At 35.8% G+C, this 22,946-nt stretch overlaps 1 protein-coding gene across 5 annotated transcripts in view; it reads left to right on the forward strand.

Moving 5' to 3' along the window:
• Positions 1-22,946, forward strand: part of SPTLC1 (serine palmitoyltransferase long chain base subunit 1) — a 57,819-nt gene that overhangs the window by 19,333 nt on the left and 15,540 nt on the right. For 3 of the 5 annotated variants that reach the window (XR_005931561.1, XR_003922116.2, XR_003922117.2), the window contains exons 6-14: positions 362-494; positions 2,225-2,354; positions 4,198-4,287; positions 5,024-5,131; positions 6,534-6,629; positions 6,934-7,030; positions 8,368-8,422; positions 13,466-13,583; positions 14,468-14,541. Coding sequence is in view for 2 of the 5 variants with exons in the window: in XM_030005621.2 (XP_029861481.1) it covers positions 362-494; positions 2,225-2,354; positions 4,198-4,287; positions 5,024-5,131; positions 6,534-6,629; positions 6,934-7,030; positions 8,368-8,422; positions 13,466-13,583; positions 14,468-14,541; positions 15,025-15,118 (995 nt within the window). In the remaining 3 variants the exon portion in view is untranslated. Of the gene's footprint in view, positions 1-361; positions 495-2,224; positions 2,355-2,825; positions 3,534-4,197; positions 4,288-5,023; positions 5,132-6,533; positions 6,630-6,933; positions 7,031-8,367; positions 8,423-13,465; positions 13,584-14,467; positions 14,542-15,024; positions 18,815-22,946 lie in introns of those variants that run through there. The other 2 variants (XM_030005621.2, XM_041120834.1) reach the window with 2 other exon arrangements.

The following is a 22,946-nucleotide window of genomic DNA, read 5'->3' on the forward strand; positions in this document are numbered from 1 at the left end:
AATGGCTATAAATTACATAGCTATTCGTTGTCTGACTATAGTAACTGTGTTCCCTAGTCACGGTCCAGGAGTGCTGCATCATTTACTTGTGGTCTAATTGCAAGTAGATTTTAATTATCCTTGCATAAGAACATAAGAATGACATTACATAAATATTTTCAGATCTATCAAAGCTTCTGATTAATATTGGGTTACTTGTCAGTTTAAGTAAGGCTGGATTGGTTGCAGCTGGTTTTTGGGAAGTTATTTGTTGTAACACTCTTCCTACAAATAAACATTGTTTGCTTCAATTAGATGATTGCTAAAAGCAATTATAGTCTTTCTGATATGTCTAAGCTTTTTCATTTTTTCTCTCAAATAGATGTGCACTTAGAATTAGAAGAACGACTAGCAAAATTCATGAGGACAGAGGAAGCTATTATATACTCATATGGATTTGCAACAATTGCCAGTGCTATTCCTGCATATTCAAAAAGAGGGGACATTGTGTTTGTGTAAGTAATGACAAATGCCAGATTAAAGAGTTTTCTTTTCAATTTTTCTTTTTCATTACTGTTAATCATATTAAGTTAACCATTCAGAAAATAATGCTGACTTTGATCGAGTATTTTGTTGTACAAAGCTCTAATATCTTTTCTTTGCCAAATACTTGAAATCAAATCAGTTACTGCTTTTATCATGAAAGAGCGGACTTGGACACTCAGCTGAAAAAAAAAACCAACCAAACTTGTGCACGCAAGAACTAACAGAAGTCTAACATGTAGTTTTCTTCTGAAGAAACTGTACAGTCATATTTGTTTTTCTCCTGTTTACTGCTGGCTTTTCACCTTTCTTGCAGGACAGTTGTTCCCTGCATGTGTATTTGCAATGGATTAGTTGGATAAATATCGTTGCATATTAAAATAACACAAGAACAGCTATGCAGGGTCAAACTAAGGGTTCTGCAAGCCTGGTATCTGGTCCCTGAGGGTAACCAGTGACAGTTTGTCTAGGGAAGAGTAAAAAACCAGGAGAGACAATGTAACAATATTCAAAACTTACTGAGCCAAAGACAAGGGTTTGGATTTAGTAGTAGCTGATGGGTTTTTCTTAAACATTCCTATTCTTTTAGTACTTTTGTAAATCTTTAATAACCACAATGCTTCTATGACATGCAATTTCACAGTTTAGCTTGGACATTTTATGAAAAAATATGAACAAATACCTGTTTTGGATATAACACCTACTTATTTCAGTTGATACATTTGATTTTTAGAGAGTGAACTGATGCATCTTCTCCATGGGGGGAGTGAGTGGCTATGTGGGGCTTAGCTGCATGCTGGGGTTAAGTAACAACACACTGATACTTTTGTATTTGTCTGCCAAAATGTTTCTTCAGTCCTCTCTTTTCTAAGTGTAAGGCTTGCAGCTGATTTGACTTATTTTACAGAAGTTCTTTCATAACTTTGATCCTAGTTTTTGGTCATCTTTGAACATTTTCTGGATCAGCTTTTTTGAGACGAATGGACCAGGATCATGCACGCTATTCAAGATGCCAGTGTGTCCTGGATTTAGCTATCTTGTACTGTTTCAGTTTCTCACTGATAAAAGATCTCGCCATATTTCAAAGCAACTTGGTTGAAATTACTGCATTTAGCATGTACAGAATGTTTGATTTAGTTGCCACTTTTAAAAGATTATTCGACTTAGGCAGCTGTGAAATTGCATACCCTATCATGCTCAGAGGTTTGCTTTTCCAGCACTTAAAAATGGCAGATAGTTCTTTGAACACTGAGATAGTAATTCCCAAAGGGTATTAAAAAGCAGATTTTGAATACTTGGAGGACTACTATAACTGTTACAGGCACATCTTTGTGCCTTTTTTCTAAGACCCAGAGCAAATGGAGTGAGAGATTTCTGGGATGATTACCATGGTATAGTACCTGGTCCATGGAATGCTATGCTCAAATAAACTGTTGTCACATACAAACAAAAACACCAGTGTACCCTTCAAGAAAAAACCTGTTGGCTTTTTTTTTTATTGGCTATCATGCATAGGAAAGTTGAGAAGCTTTGGAAATGAGTTTTCAAAATGTAAATAAAATATATGATGCTTTAATAAATCTGGTTTTAACTACACCTAAGTACAGATATCTGCTCAAAAGCAGGACAGTCCTAATAGCCAGCTTTCTTTGAATAATTTTTAAAGCCAGTGCAAACTTAGAAGGGTTTGTTGTGTTTACAGAGATGAAGCTGCCTGCTTTGCTATTCAGAAGGGATTACAAGCATCTCGTAGTAATATCAAGTTATTTAAGCATAATGATATGGCTGACCTTGAACGACTGTTGAAAGAACAAGAGACTGAAGATCAAAAGGTACCATTCCTTTGAAGAAATATTTGTACTCTTTTGTGCCACCTCCCCCACATTTTTTACTAGGTTGTGTAATTGAATGGATGCAATGGTTATAGGCAGTTATTTGGTTTTCATAAATCTCTATTGAGCAGTTAATGTTGCTTATGTAATTAAGATTGATTTTTTTTTTTATTTTTTATTTTTTTTAAAGAATATTTATTTACTTGCATTTGTCTGTGTAACCACTGGAATTGAGCTCACAGGTACTGGTAGTAGGGGAATATCTTTATCGGCAGATGACTGAAGTGTGAGGTTTGTTTTTTTTTTTTAATACTATCAGAGAGTGCTTTTTTTTGTCTCTCAGGAAGTTGTATAACTGCATTTACTTAATAAATCATGCAAGTTAATTATCATTTCGAGTGCCATACTGTACAATCAATACAAAAATGGCTAATCCTAACCCTTTAATTTATATGATTTTTTTTTTCTTAGACTCTTCCCCTATCTTGCACTCAACTCTAAAGATGTTCTCTCACTTGAAAAATTTGGTCAGTTTGATGGCTTCCTTCTCATTCTGACAGTAATACAAAAGGGTGTCCAAAAGCAGCTACTAAAATCAAGATCAGCAAGTACAGATAACCTGGTTAAATGATTTTTAAAAGAATTAGGTGAATATGTGCCTTGTTCACAGAATGGTGGAAAGTTACAGACAATTGGAAGAAAGCTGAATTTGTGCTAACGCATAGAAAAAGTAAAGTAGATAAACTGCATAATTATAAGCCAATCAGCTTAACATCAGCCTAAATCAGTCAAGGATCTGATTAATAGCAAATTTATAGACAACGTAGTAGTTAACATATCTTCATGGAGAATACGTTTTGTGAGATAATCTTTACATGAGTTTTTAGATGTGGTTGACAGACTAGTGCAATTTGTGTAAAATATTTGGTTTGTTCCAGCAGAGTGCTTTGATTTAGCTACATGGTTAAAGTTTCTTAATGTAATTAGTGGAATGTGACCATAAAGTTGGTGGCCAAGATCTTAATATAGACCATGTGTGTATAACTAAGACACGCTGACTAGGATGGGGTAGATCTTGCCACTAGAGTTGGTCCAACTTGTGGAGTGGACTGTGCCTAGTTTTGGTGCCTACCACTCAGAAAAGTTGAATACATGTTCTCGGAATCTTTTTACAAGAACTGAAAATGGTAAGAAGCATGACTTAATATCTTTGATCAGAAGGTATCAGTAAGGTTTAAAGTAAATAACAGGGGAATGGCATTTTAAAACAACAAAACTCAAATCATACCACTGAAGTTTAAACAGAAACCAGTGCAGGATATCCTTACAATCTATATTGTCCAGAGATCAGACAAGGAAATTGTAACTTGAATGTTATGAATACTTTTGGGTTGTGTTTTATGAAGTCACTACTTGTGAGAGGTTTGTGCTACATTGAGAATCCTAGTGCACAAACCACTTGTTGAAAAGCCTTCTAAATGCTCAGACTAATGATTAATATAATAGAGACCAAGATTTGTAGTATTTGTTCTGTAGTCATATTGTTTGTATTTTATTCATAAAGTTCAAATGGATTGGTTATGATTTCTTGCAAAACAAAAATCTTGCATAAGAGTTAAAAGCTTTAAAATTATTACAAAACAAAGAAAAACTAGTCCAATGAGGCATTTCAACTTTTATTACAAATGATAAATACTAAGTTTAAACTAAAATGAAAGCTTACTTGGAAAAGAGACATTATCTTCATTCCCTTCCCATTACTGTCCTTCCCTATCAAAATATCTTCAAAGCTTCGCTTGTTAGTAACAGTTGACATGAACTGAAACCATATCTTTCTCTGAAGAATCCTCGCAAGGCCCGTGTAACTCGAAGGTTTATTGTAGTGGAAGGATTGTATATGAACACAGGAGATGTTTGCCCGCTTCCAGAATTGGTAAGTGGTTTGAGTTTGCCTTTTAAACTCTGCATATGAAAACATGTGGCTAATGAAATAGTAGTATCATATAGGTAAGCCTACACAGAAAAACTCTGCATGCTGGTTTTTTGTTTAGCTTCTTGCTTTCCCAAATGTTCATGAAATGGTGATCCCAAATCTTACTTTCTTTTGAAACTTCTGATCAGGATTAGGATTCTGAAGCTAAATGCAATGAGACTTGTAAATGAATATCTGATTATGGTCTTAGTTTTCAACCTGTAAAATATACTGTATTTTCAGCTATGGTGTATGATACTAAATTGTTAAACTAAATTATATATAATACAAAAAAAAAAGAATTTTTAAAGAAACTGTCACACAGCTGTCGCAAACTGTGACTTCAAGGAAAACACTTGCTATTCAGCATAAATTGGCTTTTTGTGCAGGCAATATTCTAGTAGATAACGGAAGAAATGCTGTGAGAATGCATCATCTTGAAAGTACTTGATAGCCTATTTTAAAAAAAAAAAATTTTTTTGGTACATGAACATTTGAGATTTACTCTAGTTTTACATGGTGGAAGAATTTTGAAGGCTTTTACAATGTTACAATGACAGAATACAACTCTAGAGCTGACATTTTTTCAGTATTCAGGATACTGTACTTGTCTGTCTTTACCTTGTCTCCTCCACCCATCTTGTTACCAAATTCTGATGGGCTTGACTTTTATTTTATATCATTTGCTCTGTTTTAGATAAAATTGAAGTATAAATACAAAGTTAGAATATTTTTGGAGGAGAGCCTTTCCTTTGGAGTCCTTGGAGAACATGGGAGAGGAATTACTGAACACTTTGGAATAAATGTAAGTGCCTTTTTTGTGAGCTTTGTTGTGAACAAGAGACTTGTACAGAAGCAAATGCACAACTGATTTCTTATACCTGTGGCATTAACAATGTTCAGTATTGTATAGTAGAAATTTAAACATACTTTATCAGTCTTAAAGTGTTCAGGTCTTGGCACTTTTCTTTCACATGCTTACTTGAAATAATTTTATTTATCTTTAGTGAGGAAGGTAACAAAAGAATTTTTACAATGCATGATTTTTTGCTTTTTTTGGACACTTGGTGAGATGATGATTGCAGTATTTTCCAGCCACAAACACTTAAGTGTCATGTTTACACGGAAATACTTGGGGGTTAGGGGTGAGTCAGAAAAATCTCAGTGTATAGCCAACCTACTTTCCTCTATTGCCTTTTGCTCCAGCAGAGAAAAATAGGTCATTTGATGGTCATTTCAAAGACGTTGTTGTACTACTTTACTGGCAGATTAAGTCAAGCTGTCTTTTCAAGAGTCTTTTGTGGTGTTTATTCAGCTGAGTACTTTGGAAATCCAAAATGGTATCCTTGCGGTTGTTTGCTACCATAGCCACCTGAGCTGGGGAAGGAAGAAGCGCTCTTTTGGTTGCCAGTGTCTTAGTGTGGAGCATCCCTCACTACATGCTGACAGTGTCTAGTTCACCTTGGAAGTGAAATATCAAATTCTGAGAATTCATTCTGTTTTCCCCTATCTCCTATTGTTTTCACTGTAAGTGTCTTAATTACGAATGTGGAAAAGAGAAAAAGAATGTTAAAAAGCTTTAGAAAAGGAAACAAACAGAGCTACTGTGAAGCTTGCCAAGTACCAACTGATTAATTGGCTTCTATGTTAAATTAATTTACAAACATAATCTTTCAGTTTTGTCTGCTTAGAATGGGAATTTGTAGCAACGGTCATCAGTGTATATTACAGAGCCAGACAAAAAATGTATTTCCAGCTAACAAGTGAAATAAGACAAATGTGTCTCTAAGGTTCAGACTCAATTTTAACTAGGCTTGTGCTCAATTTTAATCACATTCTAACTCCTACTGACTGCAGTGGGACTAATTACGTTCTTAAAGGACACTGTCACACTGAGTGCTCTGAGGAATTGTCACGTGTATCTATATAATTTGTTTTTTCCATTTGTATTCTTCACATTGCAATGCCTGGAAAAGAGTGATCCTGTGTATATTATCTACAGATCCATAAATCTCAATTTCTAAAGTCCTTTTGTATTGCTTAAAATTGTTATTTCAATTGTAGCTTCATTTTAGTATGTGATAGTTTGGTGGATCTTCTCTAGTATTCATGATAATATGAAACGAGATATGTCTTTAATAGATTTATCTTATAAATTGTCTTGATGTAATCAAAAGCATCTCTTAACTTGTTAATTTAACTGGCAGATTGATGATATAGATCTTATTAGTGCAAACATGGAAAATTCACTGGCTTCTATTGGAGGATTTTGCTGTGGAAGATCTTTTATTATTGACCATCAGGTAAGTCAGGTCTCATTTTTATATGGTGTGGCAGGATTAGTTACTTAGAAATGAGAGTTAGTTACTAAAATCTATTTGCAAGGAATGTTATGATATAAATTATTATGCAACATTTGATTCTATACAGAAACTGTCTGGTTCTGTGAAATTTTGTAGATGAATTGGAGACGTACTTTTAAATCCTTCCATGAACCTGTAAGTGTGGAGGAGAGGTTGTTTTGTTTAAATGTATGTGAACCAACTTTTAAAACATTGTCTATACTGCTGTAAGCAAAAAAGTGAATTTTTTTTCTTTCTCTCACAGCGATTGTCTGGTCAAGGCTACTGCTTTTCTGCATCCCTGCCTCCTTTGTTAGCTGCTGCTGCTATTGAGGCTCTGAATATTATGGAAGATAATCCAGGTACTTAATTCAGGAAAATCTTATTCTTCAGTCTTTCTTCACTCCAAACTAATAACTCATACTTCTCCTTACTTTGATTCCTCACTCTTTTACTCTTTTAAGTCCTCTCTCTTTTTTAGCTAATTAATTTTACGTGCATGATTGTCTCTTCATATAATTTCCTATCCTGCTTTTCTTCAGTGTTTCGTCCCCTTTCCTTCTTCCAGTTGAAAGTGAGCAAGGTAGTTGAGGCTAGGAGGGACAGAGATGGTTTTCACGAAGCAAATAAGAAATTATTATTCTGCTTTATAGACTAGAAATATGCTTTTTCCTTGAAAACAAATTCCTTCAAGACAAATGGAGGAAGGGAAGGTTAAAGAGAAACAATGGAATATGTTTCCTCAGGATGGAACAACCATTTCCTTTCCACTTGCACTACATAATTATTTTTTTTCTTCTTCAAGTAAGCATCCAGGCAAGAATCTTGGGAATGATCATGGTACAAATACCTGCAGTTTTGGCAGGACTAAGTACAGAGTGTTTGGATAGAGTTGACAGGCAGGAGTTTCTGTTCTAGGAGTCAGAGAATTGCCCTTGTTGCTAGAACCTAAGAAAGATTTTTTTGAGGGTGGTGGAGGGGGTGAGAGACACATGAGAAGGATAAAATTGGCCAAATCTGTATGTATTTGTTTTTAACCTACATTAGTGCCAACGGATTGGAGGACATCTGCAGAGAGATACAGTATTTAATTTGTCACAAATAAATAAAAACTACTGGGTAGCCCATGCCTAGTTCTCAGAACTTAAAAAAAATGCCAGAAAAAATTAAGAGTAAGTTACAGGACTGTTAGCTGTAGTGGAGGGTCAGCCTTTACTGAGGAGAACCACCAAGGTTTGCAGATCCAGGAGTCAAAGTTTTCTGTTCAAGAATCTGCAGTGAGCTGGTGAAAGGATCAAGGAGCAGAGTCTGCATGGCTGTAGATATTTTATAGATAGCAATATGTTTGACCTGTCATTTCAATCCCACTACCAAGTGTTTGTGTCATCCTTTCCATATGATCATGAACCGATGCAGCTGGAGTAATGAGATAAAGGGAAGTAATGCATTTGTCAGACCTTGAAAGCCTGTCATTTCCTGGCAGAAATGGGAATCAGGAACATTATGAAGAGTAGTGAAAAGATTTAGTACTTCAATACATATGTATACCTTCATTTTCCTTCCAAATGCTTTTTTTTGAAATCTTAAGACATACAGAAATGTGGAGTAGAAACAGGATATCTAAGCCTTTTCATTTTTCTGTTTTTTCTTTCTTTTTTTTATTTTTTTTTTTTTTTTTTTTTTTTTTTTGCGTGTGCAGACATTTTTCAGACTCTTCGGGCTAAATGCGAACGAATTCACAAAGCTTTACAGGGGTAAGTGTTTTGGGGGATTTTTTTGGCTATTGTTAATTTGACCATGCCTTTATAATGCCAACTTTAAAGAACTCTCCTTGCCCAGATCTGTTTCTGGTTTTACAGATACTTAGACTGGGATGTGTACACTAAATATGTTTGTATTAAAGGAAGAAAGTCAGCCTTTTCCAACTGTCTCTGTTATGCTACTAAAAAGAGTCCAAGTTTTTAAAATCCGTTTACAGGTATTGAAATTAGATTATACCTTAATGCTAGTGAGGGTGTTTACAAGCCCTTACACACTTAAGTCTTCAGGAGAGTGTGGTAGCTTTCAGTGGTACGAAGTGTTGATAAGCATTTTGAAAATAATGTCTAAGTAAAAGCATTTGGTGTATAGCTTAGCAGATACTCTTTCAGGCAACTCAGTGTACCTTGCAATCACGTTTAATACAATATTGTTCTTACATACGAGATTTGAATGTTAAATCATAAAAGAAATATTCGTTATTCTAGAGTCACATAGAAAATTGCTAGAATTTATCTGGAAAATCAGGATTCTGTTTAAAGTTTCCTAACACTATCCTGTTTTAAAAGATGGCTATACTGAGTAATTGCTTTTTTCCCTGGCAGGTTTTGATACTAAAAAATACAGAAATTACTGTGACTATTCATCAACTGTTTAATATGCAGAATAGTTATGTTAGCTGGTATTTTACAATTTATATTCTTCAACAGTTTTCTGTTACATTTTAAAGAAATGAATAACATTTAAACACACACAAAATCTATAATGCGTGATTGATTATACCAGCTGATTTTTCTGTAGTATTAGTTACTTAGTTATTCAGTGAGTTGCTTATTATTTCAAATAAGCAGTTTCCTGCTTACCTGATGTTTTATGTTAGAACTTTAGCTACATTCAACTTCTTTGGAGTAATCCTACCATCACATAATCCTTGTCTCCTTTGGCTGTGTTCTGTTTCAATACAGGTTTAAAATGCATAGGTTTTCAGGTCAAAGATACACAGATGCTTCTACGCTTGAAATTAAAATTTTAGAGTAACTTGAAAACTGTTAGCATGTCTTCTTTGCTAGTTATAGAATGTTATGATTGAGCTAAAAGGAGATTAATAGTAATATTCTTCTCTACCCGTCGTTTTTAGGTGATCATTACAAATATGTTTAAAATACAGGGAAAAAAAAAAAGTAAGGAAAAATTATCAACCTTTTACTTGTCAATATTTACTGCAAAACAGAAGCAAATAAGCCATGGCTGGTACTTTTCTATCCTGTGACTGATTCCACTTTTTCACATAAATTCAGTTATTAGTATAGTCACAAATCAACAAGTAATGTCTGTAATAGGACTTTTGTATTTTTTGCCTTATGGAAAACTGTGTGGTAATATAGAGGTCCAAAAAATTGCAAAGGGAATAGTTCTTCTAGGTCAAACTGAGAAAGAACTTGAAAGATTTACCAACACCAGGGAATTGGGCAGCCCTGTAGCAGGAAAACTATCCTAGCAATTGCATAAAGCAGTATCAGAGAGAAGATTTGAACTAATATTTGCAGGGTCCAGTGTGTTTTTCTTCAATTGATAACCACACTAGAAAAAGTTTGTGATGGTTCGAAGAGGAGGCAAAGTTTTCAGAAAAAGATTTTGTTAATGCTATGATGTTAAATGCACTCATTTTCCCTACCTAACCATGGCTGCTGCTTGACTCCAATTCTTCATGGTGCTCTCACTGTGATAGAGTGGAACTAACTGTTGGTTTAAAAAAGAGTGTAAAATGGTGGTAGAACTGTACACAAAGAAGGTGGGAAAGAATATACAGCTTTTCTCCTTTCTCATAATAGAACAAACACAGTGAGAGGAACAAATTAAAAGTAAAGGAAATCTTTATTTTAGCCAAAGTGTAACTAACCCATGAAATTTAGGACTTGGTATATAAGGACCAGTGCATGATTAGAGTTCTAAAAAAAATGTTGGTCTTTATATGGACTATGGTGAGGGAAGAAACTGTAGTATTGTAAGCTAGAGGAATGACTGATGTTTATTCCTGTTTTGGATACAAGCCAAGTGCCAGTTTGTGGAAGAAATGGAAGAATTCTTCTGAATCCTGCATAGAACTACTTTCTTATTGTCCATGGCAGTTTATAAAGCATAAGAAAATGCAGTAAGTGATGGGATGGTTAACAGAAATCAGGAATATTCTTAACTTTCCTAACAACCTTAGATAAAGTAGATTTCTGTCTTGTATTTAAGCATATCTAAGTGTCTTAGTAAATAGAAATGAAGAAGCTCTGTTGCAGGGCAACAGGATGGATGGGACAGAATATTGTGGCTTTTAAAAAAGCATGACAGTAGTAGATGGTATTCTTTAAATAGTTCATTACTTATTGCATATCCTACACCTGGCTGAGAATTTTCCAATAAGGCAAGTTTTCGCTGGGGAAAAGCAGATTTATTTTTAAAGATTTTTCCGTCCAGAGAAACTTGACATTTTTTTCAGTGAGACCTCATTCTAGTTTTCTGTTAGCAAAACTGATGGAAATGTTTATGGTGTTCAGGGCAGTCCAGCTACACAGGGTTCCCTACCACCAAGAGCCTGGTCCTGCCACTCAGTTCTGCAGCCCAGCCTTGTAGCTGGGGCATGGAGAGCTGTGAAGAGAGAGCTCCCCGAGGCTACATCCATACTGGTACGTTAATGTCAGGAAGCATTCCTGGGCACTGGATCTTGATTGTCTAGTCTGTGAAATTGTTGAAGTGATCTGTGGCATGGGTTTGGCCCAGGCCAAGCACCACTTTTTGAAAGGACTCCTGGATACAGTTCAAGAGTTGGCGTGAGCCAGAAGCTGTTCCCAGTAGCCAGTTTGGATGTGGCCACCCCAATGCGGAGACTCAGATTTTAAAAGTATGGATGTGAGTCATTCCATACCCATTCACCACAGGGCCAGAAAACAGTCCAAGGCATGTTTAATTTACTAATATAGAACTAGCCTTAAAAGGAACATTGGAGTTCAGGAGGCTAGTTTTGTTCCTTTGTTACTTCAAAATCAGATCTTTCAGACTTCTCTCTTTTTTTTGTGTGTGGAAGTTGTATGGTTTTGTTCGAAAATTAAACTTTTCCAGCATTTCTTAGGAAAGTGAATTCTGATTTCAGGAAAGTCACAGTGTACATGCATTGGATTCTCAAATATTTGTTGAATCTTAATTTGGCAGAGGCTCTGAAAAACATAGTTAATACGTTCATGTAAAGTTGAAGTATTGCCATCAGAAGACCTCATGTTAAACTCCTGGGTTTCTTCAAATGGTTGGGTAAGATGAATTATGTAGTTCAGTTTACTACAGCTGTGACTGGCAGAAAAAGTTTTAAGATTAAAATTAAGTTTGAAACTTGTAAGCAGCTTCTGTGAGTAAGTGTATAGCAAATACAAAGCATGTTGTTCAGGCAGAGACTCAGTTTGAATGGAAGTGATACAAAGCTTGCTTCCTACTCATCTTTTCTCATTTACTCTTTGGAGGGGGGCAGTTTATGATTATCTATTTCAGTTGAAGAATTATGCCTATTTTATAATTAGAAGCTAATACTGTGTGTCTCTAAACAAAACCTAATTGTGTTAGTAGCTTGTCTTAAACTCTGTTCTCCAGCAAATAGATAAAAATTACAGCGCAACTTTGTCTGACTTCTGCTGCCATCTCCCTGCTTGTAGAACGCTACTTCTTAGAAGTCAGGTCGCTCCTAGGAAACATAACTAAGAACAGATACGTTATACAGCTATACTGTGTATTGTCTTTCTACCTTGTAGCTGGACCTTGAACTGCTTGTCCTTTATGTTACCAAATGTTGTATCCCCGATCCCTAGATATGAGTGCAGTAGTGAGACAAATGCAGTGTGTGTGCTTGTGTATTAAAGAAATCGCCTGTGTTTGGTTAGTTAGCAAGTGTATGTTAGTTAGCAAGGTGAATGACACCAGAATGTTTGCAGTTTTGTGGCTGAAGAAGAATATCAGTTTGATTTGTCATTCTGGAATGGACTGTGAATTGAAATAGCATTGTAGAAATAATGCAAGATGCTTTCTGTGCTAGAGTATAATTTTATTTTTTCAAGGTTATAATTGATTCAGTGTGTTTATAGTGCCACTTCTCTCTCCTATAGGCTTCAGTTCTGGTGTTTATGGATTTCACATCTCTTCTGTTCTGACTGGGTCTTGAACTTTGTAAAAATAGAAAACTTATTTGAAAATGAGGGTATAAACTTACACTGTATGTGATGCAAGCTCATCAAAGTCAAGAAATCAAAATTATAGCTGATGGTAGACATGCGTTTATGGGACCTGTTAATTTTTGAGACCAGAAGTCTTGCTTGGGTATTGGATACGTTTTTTTGGAGGGGATTAAGTAACTCAGTCCTGAATATGATGATATGATGTGTCAGGACAACGACAATCAAATGTCAATCATTCAATCAAATTCTACAAACCTGATTAACAATTGTCCCTATGTACAGATAGGGGAGCAATTCTAGTAATATAACTACTTTTAGAGGGGCTTCTGACTGAGTGACAGATGATGTTGTAAAGATTTTCTACAGGAATTAATTTTAAATCAGAAGTCTTGCCAAAAAAATAAACCTTGTTTCTTCTTATCACATAATTGGCTAAAAAGATTTATTATTTGTTATCTTAATATAGACTCTAAAGACATGACTTAACTAGCTGTCTTTTTATCAGCAGCATACAAGCCTAACACTAACATTTCTCCCACATCTTTGTAAGGATCCTTTCAAAATTTCTGAATTGTTAATGCTTTTTGCAAAAGGAGGAGTCACTATTGTTACACTAACTTGCTGAAACTACATTTAGTAAACTCCTTAGGAAAGACATTCACTTGATAAGTTTTGTTATATTTACCTATTGCAAGCTGAAATTGTCTGCATTAGGATTAGTAAAGTGAAATATTCCTCTCTTCTCATTTGCCATGTAGAAAGGGGAAACACGATCTAGAACTTTTAACGCGTGTTCAAATAGGATGTGCATTAAAGCCTTTTTATTTGTTTTAGGATTTCTGGCTTAAAAGTAGTGGGGGAATCTTTCTCTCCAGCATTGCACCTACAGTTGGAAGAGAGCTGTGGATCTCGAGAAAATGATGTGAAATTACTCAAAAGAATTGTGGATTATGTAAGTGTCCCCACAGCAATTAAAATATATCATTGCCTTTGAATGTGAATAATGAATGAAGTGCATATGGGTAGGGAGGCTTGTTGGGTAACTCGTTGGAATGTCTTGTAGGAATGCTGCAAGAAACTCAGTTTCGTTGCTGACTACAGGTCTATATTAAAGACCATCTTCTAACCATTTCTTGCTGCAGATGTTTAGGTCCATTGCACTGGATAAAAATATATGTTGGACCTTTTACTTCAGAAAATAATTATTTCCTATTATGTACTTCAAAACTGAAGTTAAATTTGCGTATAAAACTGTTGCTTAGGAAACTGTCATGATGTTCATAAGAATAAAGGCTATTATTTGTACAGAGTTCTGGTGGTGTATTTTAACCATTTGAGGTCTAGCTTTCTGTAATTTTGCTTGTTTGAGTCCATGAACTTGCTTTTTTGTGTGAAGAATCTCATGTTTTGTATGTAGTATTTTTCCGTCTTCAATACACATTGGTTCTCTTTCTCCCACATGAATGAGATAAAGGTTGATGAGGAAGTTTTATATTTCAGGTGGCAGGTAAACAGGACTACACAACAAAAAGAAACTGAAGTTGATTTCCTTGAAAATATGCTTACATGTGATTTAATAGCCTACTTAATACAGCATTTTTGTCTCATTACTTGGAAATGAAAGCTAAAGAAGCTACACCCTAACCTGTTTTATGTGTTTAAGCTGTATTAAAATTAAAGATGATTTTGCACAACCTTCAAAACCTCCATCTGGAAAGAACTTACAGTTATCCTGACACCAAACTCATAGAAGTTAGTTATGTGTATTTGGTGATCAAAAGGACATGCAATCAGAAGTTCTCAGATTGACGACTGCTGTATTTTCTTTATTTGTAGTGCATGGATAGTGGTATTGCATTAACTCAGGCCCGCTATCTGGAGAAGGAAGAAAAATGTCTTCCTCCACCCAGGTTAGTAGAAAGTCAATACATTATTTCATTTTACTGAATATGACTCTCTATCTCTTTTCATACAGTGATGGGGTTGTGTTCAGTAGACTGGATTGAATAGTTGGTCCTGTAAAAAATGGGACAGGCTCCATTTTGAGGTATATTTTCAGTGACTTACAGGATGCTTACCCTGAAATAACTGTATCAAAACTACCTGAATCTTAGTGATCAGAATGTTGCCTGTTACCAGACACATTTCCATGAGCTGCACATCTGGAGGTAAAAAAGATAACAATCAAATTTCTGTGATGTGTAGGGGTGGGGTGGGGAAAGTAGCCTGACCATTTCTGTTTATTCATAGGTCTTGTTTCTGGTTGAGTTTGAATTCATAAAAATTTCCCTAGAGATAGTGATCTTAATGTGTTAAAATCAGTACAAGAAAAGTCTGAAGCTGAAGGCAAGGAGTAAAGTTTACTGTGTATGGTTCTGGTTTTCTTTTTCTAGTATTCGAGTAGTGATAACAGTGGAACAAACAGAACAAGAACTGGACAAAGCTGCATCACTTCTTAAGGAAGCTGTACATTCTGTTTTGAATTAGACTGCTGTTTTGGATTCCTCTTTCCCCAGATTATCAGGATAAGTGTGTTACACTGTAGAGTGACTTCAGATATTCAAGTTCTTCCACTGATGGCTTTGAAACCTAACTGAGTAACAAGATTGTTCAGAATGGTACAAATGCAGTGAGGGGAAGAATGCTGAATTTTGGAACTGGTGAATGACAGAGTGTACTTGCAATTCAAACTCTAACATTTACTAGCATTCCTTAAAATGGGATATCACTGTTGCATACAGGACTCTTTCATAAGTTACATCTTAAAGTTTTAAATTTATTTCTTCAAACCCTTAAACATTTTTAAAAATGTATAAGAACATTCAGTTTTCCCCATAAACATCTAAAACGTATAATTTTCTCTGCATATTCTCAGAATGTAGGAACTTCAAATAAATTTCAAGGAATATTCCCTCCCCTCCACAAAATAATATAGACTGTTTCTAATACTACCAAAATGGAGAAAATAACACATTAAGAGATAATTTTGTGCTATATTATGTCATTTATTACTGAATTATAGGAGGAACTTCAATTCTTTTTTGTTTTTATCTTTCTCTAACCATTTTTGGAAGCCAGTTTTTAAGAATACCTGGCCAGAGAATTCCATTATCTAAATGGTAAATTCATATTAAGTGCTATTTGCTTTTCATATGTAATTATATGCATGTTTGATATTATGGGTGAGGTTTTTCATACTATTAACTTTAAAACATCGAAACTGAAACCTCTGAATTGTGAAACTGGTGTAATTCCATTATAGTATGTTCAGTCAGGGGGACTTTGCACCAGACTTGAGGATGAGTCATAAGCAACATGAAGAATGAACCAAGGTTTTGAAACAGCAGCTAAATACTAGCTTAGTCAAACTACTGTGAAGCACTAAAATGGTGTGTGCTAAGTTTTATCTCTAGACAGCTATACCTTAGAGGGGAAAACTCACAGATAGCTAATAAGAGTTTAGATAGTACAAATACTACTGAAACACAACTCAATACACGCACATAAAATCCCCATGGAATTGGATAGTAATATTTGGAGGTTATGCTGTCAGGATTTTCAGTAAGCATAGATGGATGCATTACACCAATCAGAGGAAACTGGTAAGAAAGGATGACAGTAAGCTGTACCTCTTTATGAAATAGAAACTATAGCTATGTATTTCAGGATTTTGCTTTAAGAATGCCTGTTTAAAAATTTTATATTCTGTCTGATCTGTATTCTGGGTTGGTTTGTACTTACGTGCCTTTTTGGTTGCTGCTACAATGACTACAGGACTATTTTTGAGAAACATCATTGTTTAAATAAAAAGTTAATCATGTTTGATTCAGATTTTTACTTATCATATAATTAGATTTTGTAGCATGATCAACTATATTTTTTTGAATATTCTGCATCAGATGAGCATGAACTTCAGTTCATAGTGGCTGTCTCTGTGCTGGCTTTCAAAACTTCACCTGTGTGTATTCAGATAAACCAGCTAAAGTTGTGTTGGGGCACTTTTGTGATTGTTGCTTGACTATTTGAAATAGTCAAATCATTATCTGTGCAATGTAGAGAAACTTTCATCCCAATGTGAAAGAGTATTTCTGTTTCATTAAGATTTACGTTTTTCTCTATTAACTATGAGTAAAAGCCTGTGAGAAGCCAACAATTTAAAAGGGCAAAAATGTGGGGAAGGAAGCTGATTCCCATTTTATAGACTGGAACTGAAGTGCAGAACAATCAACCTTCTCAAGAACCTCAGAGACTGCGAGAAATGGAAATTAAAACTTATCGCTATACTTTGAGCCTGTGAGCCATTTTTAGTTTGATAATTGAAACTTGAATATTCAAGTAAGCGCAAGCCTTTGTGTATAAGCTGGGAACAAATGAGGTACTTGGATTCCAGTGCAGCATAAGAAATGGGTTTGGAGTTCAAGGTAAACCTGTGAAGGTAAGCAAGTCACCGATTAGTATCAAAATACTAGATTGCAGAATCTATATTCACTTCTTGCATTTTATTTTATGTTGTCTGCAAATGGGGGGATTTTTTTTGTTGCACTTTTGAGAACTAGCAACAATCTTTAGATACATGGGTTTGTTTTGTTGTTTTTGTTTTTCTTTTTTGCTTTAAAATGAAGTGATAACACCTAAATTGGCAGGAAGCAGAGTGAAATTTCGGGCAATTTCAAAACTGTGACTAAGTGGTTCTGATGAAGCAGAAGTTCAAGAATGTTGCTAAGAGATACTATCATCTGATTCATTTGGCAAACACATACCCAGCATTCAAACACTGGTAAAAATGCCTTTGTCCATTTTTGTTGTTTACAAGTGTATAGAAAAGAAGCATTTAGATCACACTAAAGTGAATACCTTATGGTTGATAGCAGTTGAAGTACTGTGACAATGTGTGTTTTACTGACAGGTCATACACATGGTCTATGTGAGAAATTAAGATGCTTATGAGATGTAGCTGATGGAGAGAGATAACCCTGGTCAGTTTAAGCATGTCTGGCCCTCTTCATTTTGGCTTTTTTGATAAATGTCTCTGACATGGCAAGAAGATGAAGGGAAGGATGGCTCTGGGGAAGGAAGTTGGTTTGGGGTAGGGAGGCAGCAGGTGTTTCTGGTTAAACTTCTGACATTAAAAAATCAGAAGCTTGTTAAGGTGCTTAAGTTCTCAGTGGTCTAGGCTGATAAATATATGAACATGCCTGTTTTAGTTGCTTTGTGGTTATCTTTGGATGAAGTGGGACTTTTTAATCCATTTCTTCAGATGTGGGAGTGAGGCTGGGGTCTTAGTAAATAAATGGAAAGCTGTTCAGCAGGATGCTGTGAGGTGAATCAAACACTTAAGGGCCTTAACCTGAACTTGGAAGTTTCTATTGAAAGTAAGTATCTGGATTCTTAATTTTAATTCAACCAATTTATGTATTTTGCCCTGCCAAGTATTTGGAACAGAGTTGCAGATAAGTGGAAGCATTAGGTTAATAAATAGTGATCAAAAGTAAGTGTAGTTAATCTTTTTTTTTTTTTTACTGAAGATTAGTATCTGGTAGTTGAGAAGGAATGCATTTTTAACTATAATAAGGTGGCCATTGATTGAAATTGTCCTGATGAAAGCAATTGCTTGCAATATGCGGGGACTGAGGTGGACTAGAACAAATTTATACTTCAAAGGTATTTTGGCTTGAAGAGATGTGCTCCCATGATATATATTTTTTTTCTTTTTTTAAACAGAGATATCTGTTTTCCTTGAATATTTAAAAATAATTGATCGTTATTTGTGTAGGTTCATTGTTTTTATAAGAAAACCTACAGATGCCTTTTCTGTTTATTATAGTAATCATTTTTTGATAGGAGGTAAAATGCATAAGGAGAGTATTAGAAAGAGAGGTATGGCTGAATAACTTTTTTTTTTTCCATTTTTGGAATATGATCCCAGTCTCTGCACAGAATGGTGTGCTCTCTCCTTCCTGTCACTCCATCTGGACTTTATTATTTTAAACAGGGTTGTGGAGTGTTGGCATTTACTGATGTATGAAGTTGCTACCACAAAAGTGTCTTGCATCTTAAGATGACTCAAGAAATGTATGTGAGCTGTAAATGCTGCTTGAACAGAGGAAATATTTACAACTAATGCGAAGCATTTGTACATTAAGCTGTTTCAGTGTCCTAATAAAAGGAAGTGTCTGGATAACATTTCTTGTGTTTTTGTGTTCTTTGGCAGTTTTCATGCTAATAAGGTAATGGACTTACTCTGTCTTGCTGTTGATGGATTTTTTCAGATATTAGTTTCCTGGGCAGTGTGTGCTAGGTCATTGCAAAATGTGCATAATAGAAGTCACATAAGCTAATAAATCAGCTGAACTGTGGATAGCTGGAAGTGTATCAGGGAAGGACAGTTCTCTACATGACCAGTTTCTAGTGCTTAGGTAGCAGATGCTTATGCAAAACTGCTGTTGAAAAACTAGACACTGGGCCAGATATGGTTTTGCTGTGACTCAGTGTAGAATTTCTGGTGTATCAACAAACTCTTGAGTCCAGATGAAATATGCCCCAGCTTTGAAAGACCTTTACAGAAGAAAATACTGCAATTTTGCCTACCATGTTATATGGATAAGTTTTCTCTATTTACGCCTGCTGTTAAAGGCATTACCACTTGACTTTGCGTGCTCTTTGGATAACTGAGCTGGATTTTCCAACAGGGGATCCAGGTTTGGCAAAAACCAGTAAGTGTTGGAGTCAGAGGAAAAACTCAAGTAGAATGGGAAATGTATAATCCACTGGTTAACTTATATTTGATGCAGGCCAAAAATGAGAACATTTCGGGGCATTACTAACAGATAGAGATGTGATCATCCTACTCTACTCAGTACTTGTCAGACTGTGCTTGGAGTACTGTGTCCAGTTCTGGTGCCCACAATTCAAGAAAGGCAAGGACAGACTGGACAAGGTCCAAAGGAGGGCCACGAAGATGACCAAAGGGCTGGAGAACCTGCCCTGTGAGGAAAAATTGAAGGATTCAGGTCTCTTCTTCCTGGAGAAGAGAAGGCTCAGGGGGGACCTCATCACAGTTTTCCAGTAATTAAAGGGCATCTACAAAGAGGGCAGAGGCTCTCCCTTTACAAGGAGCCGCATGGAGAAGAGAAGGGGCAATAGGTGTAAGTTGGCACTGGGAAAGGTTTCATCTTCACATAAAGAAATTTTTTACAGTGAGAAGAACAGTCAGTCACTTTAAAACAACCTCCCCAGGGATGCGGAGTCCCCATCACTGGAGGTTTTCAAGATGCAACCCAGCAAGGGTGCTGGGTAATTTCATCTAGGGTCCCTTTCCCACAAAAGGTTGGACCAGACAGTCTTTCGGGGTCCCTTCCAACCTGGGCTATTGTGTGATTCTGTAGTTCTATGATTATAACTCAAAACAGGAAGTGGCAATAATTTTTCACACTTGCACTATTCAACATTGGGTTTCTTTTGGAATAAGCCCTTTGGTGATTACCAAAGAATGTCACAGTAGGTGTTGGGGGGAATGAAAGAGAAAGAATTTAAACTCTGCATTACAAGAAGTGCATGTTAGACAGATGTTAAAGGGAGAGGATAAAAAAGGTGACGTAACACCAGCACTTCATGATAATCTGAGAGGTGGTTTTGACTTCCTGTCATAATTTTTCACTGGTTTGGACTTCCTCTGTTCTTTCACATAACAAGATAATGAAATGGCTGTTTTGTACAGTTAATTGCTGAAAGATTAAATATTAACTTTTTTGTTTTAACTTTGTCCAGAATAGTATTTTCTTAATAAGCTAGCTTCAGTTGTGTTTATTGTGTTTGTACTGAGTAAAGTTTTGCCTTGGTGTCAATGGTGAATGTAAACTTCAGTTACAGAATCTAAACAGACTATGATATCCCTTACCTTTGTATGCAGCCTTTAGGTTTAAAATCTGGGAGTATTTAAGTGGCCTTTAAAGTAGCTGATATTATGGAATACTCAGTAGTAACAAAATTCCTGTTTATGACTATTCAGATAGAATATTTTATTGGTGAAAGACTATAGGTCTAATTTCGGTCCATTCTTAGATTTCCATGGCCAAGCTACACACAAAGAATTGCTAGCAAACAGTAATAAGCATTTGCAATAATAAATTTCTTGACTTTTTCATGGATAAAAGAACTACATGGAAGAAGTTAAGCTATAGGTATGATCGTATGCAGATTGTTTTACTGAAATAATGCTAATTTTCAGACTTTGTTAATAAGCAAATTTTAAATAATTGCTTATACCTAGATTGCTATATTGAGAATAAGAATTTTTAAATGTTTAAGGATTTAAAAAGATCAGAACTTTTAAGTGCTCTCTTGTTTCTTGAAGATTTTGCTATTTCCTGCACCTTTGTTTTCCAGTCATCTTCCTGCTTTTCTTCCTTCATTTTCCAGGATAGCTACCAAAAATAAATGCATTGTTGGGTGCTTAAAAATTTAGGTGATGATTCCAGTGAAAATGTAATGACTCAGTTTCAGGCTAGTTCCAGTGCTCATCTCTTCCTTGGTGTGTAGTGCTGGTGAATGCTGTGCAATTTACAATACATGCATACTTGAGCTTTGAAGCCTAAGTTGGAGTCTGTAGAAATGCATAATGACTCAAGTGTCAATGATCACCTCTAAGTACAGAAGGTCAGTTTTGCCATTTTTACTATCTGAAACCATAGAATTAAGTGTGGGTAAGATATCACAGCTGCAATATCAGACAGGCTGGAGTTACAGGTCAAAAATGGAAACAATTTTTGAATGCTATGAGGTGAAGACAGCAAGATAATGATGTTTTTTACAAAGGTGGAATTTGGTACTATTTGAGGGACCCTGAGTTTGAAAATGAAACATGAAGTGCTCATTAAGTGCTGGTTAAGAGTAATAAGATACAAGAATGCAAAGTGCTGCAGTGGAGCTGCAATGAAGAAAATGGACAGCAGGATCCTAGCTATCTTTAGTAATGAGACTAGGTTACAGAAGTTAATTGTCACCAGAATTGTTGCTCACCTATTGTTGGTCCACCCAAGTCTGGGTGCATTCAATCAACAATGCACATTGGAGAATGGTGAGCTTGGTTCCGAGTACTGGAAATCATTGCGTATCAGAAACTGTTTGTGTTTGCAAGAAAAACCAGTGATAGTGACTCACCTCACAGCAAAATTAGATGCAACTGCAAAATCATATAGAAACTAGCAAATGAATGAAGTTACACATACCCTTTGCAACCTGGGAGAAGAGTTCAATGCGTGAATACCAAAGGGAATTTATTATGTATCCACACATCTTTCTATAAATACATTTGTTATGCTGGGCTAAGGAAAGTGTTGAAAACAGCTAGGTGAAAAAAAAATAACCACTTAACAGTTTTGAGCAGAGCTAAGAGATGGTATCAAGTGGCAAGGTTTTAACAAGTTTTGGCTACTTCGACCCTTAAAATTAAAAAAAAAAAAAAAAGTTCAGCATATGTGTACTGCTTTGGCCTCAGAGATTCTTTGTGCAGCCAGCAAGGACAGAAGAAAGGTGCAGTAAGCTAACTCATGGGTGAAGGAGTTCTTGTTGTCACAAATGGAAAAATGGCAGCAACATTTGCCTTTAGGGTAGTTTACTGTGGAATTGTTGATGGGCAGCACGAAACTTGCACAATGTCCAATCTGTTTAGCGTTTGAGTATCTTATTTGGTGGATGAAGGGACTGACAAAGCCTTTCACTTCCACGACAGGAGTAGCCTCATAAGAGACTTAGGCTGCTAGTCTACACCTTTGTGTGTTTGTCTATGATCCCTTAAGGTAGTATTGATGGATTTGAGGAGACTAGTGGAGGAAGAGCATCTCGCTGTGGAAACAGACTCTGTTCTAGCTGCTGTCTCTATTCAATAGAACATAGCCCAAAAGGCCACTGATTAATCTTGCTCTCTTACTCTTCACAGACATCACAGTATTGCTTTTGCTAGGCATTACTGGCAAAGAGAAAAGTTTGAAACATCTGTGTTACAGGTGACACTGGAACAGCAACTTCTAGACCAATGGATAACTTTTAAATGCTCATGTGTTTGCCCCAAAAAACTAGAGGTTAAAGGGGGTTAATTTTCAGGTTTTCTTGGAAGATCCAGGTGCAGGTCCTGTATTCTCATTATCACTTTTCCTGTGAAATTATCCACTCTTTGACATGAAATAATTCCTGAAGTTCATGCAAGGGCAAGATAGGTTTGTCGTGTACAGGAGCATCATGCTGTGCTTCACAACAGTCTCAGGATGTATGACCTCCTTATTACTTGCAGTTCTCTGTCTATTTATTTTTGTAAAGT

Source organism: Aquila chrysaetos, chromosome Z (assembly GCF_900496995.4).
Source record: "Aquila chrysaetos chrysaetos chromosome Z, bAquChr1.4, whole genome shotgun sequence".
In the NCBI taxonomy this organism is placed as follows: domain Eukaryota; kingdom Metazoa; phylum Chordata; class Aves; order Accipitriformes; family Accipitridae; genus Aquila; species Aquila chrysaetos.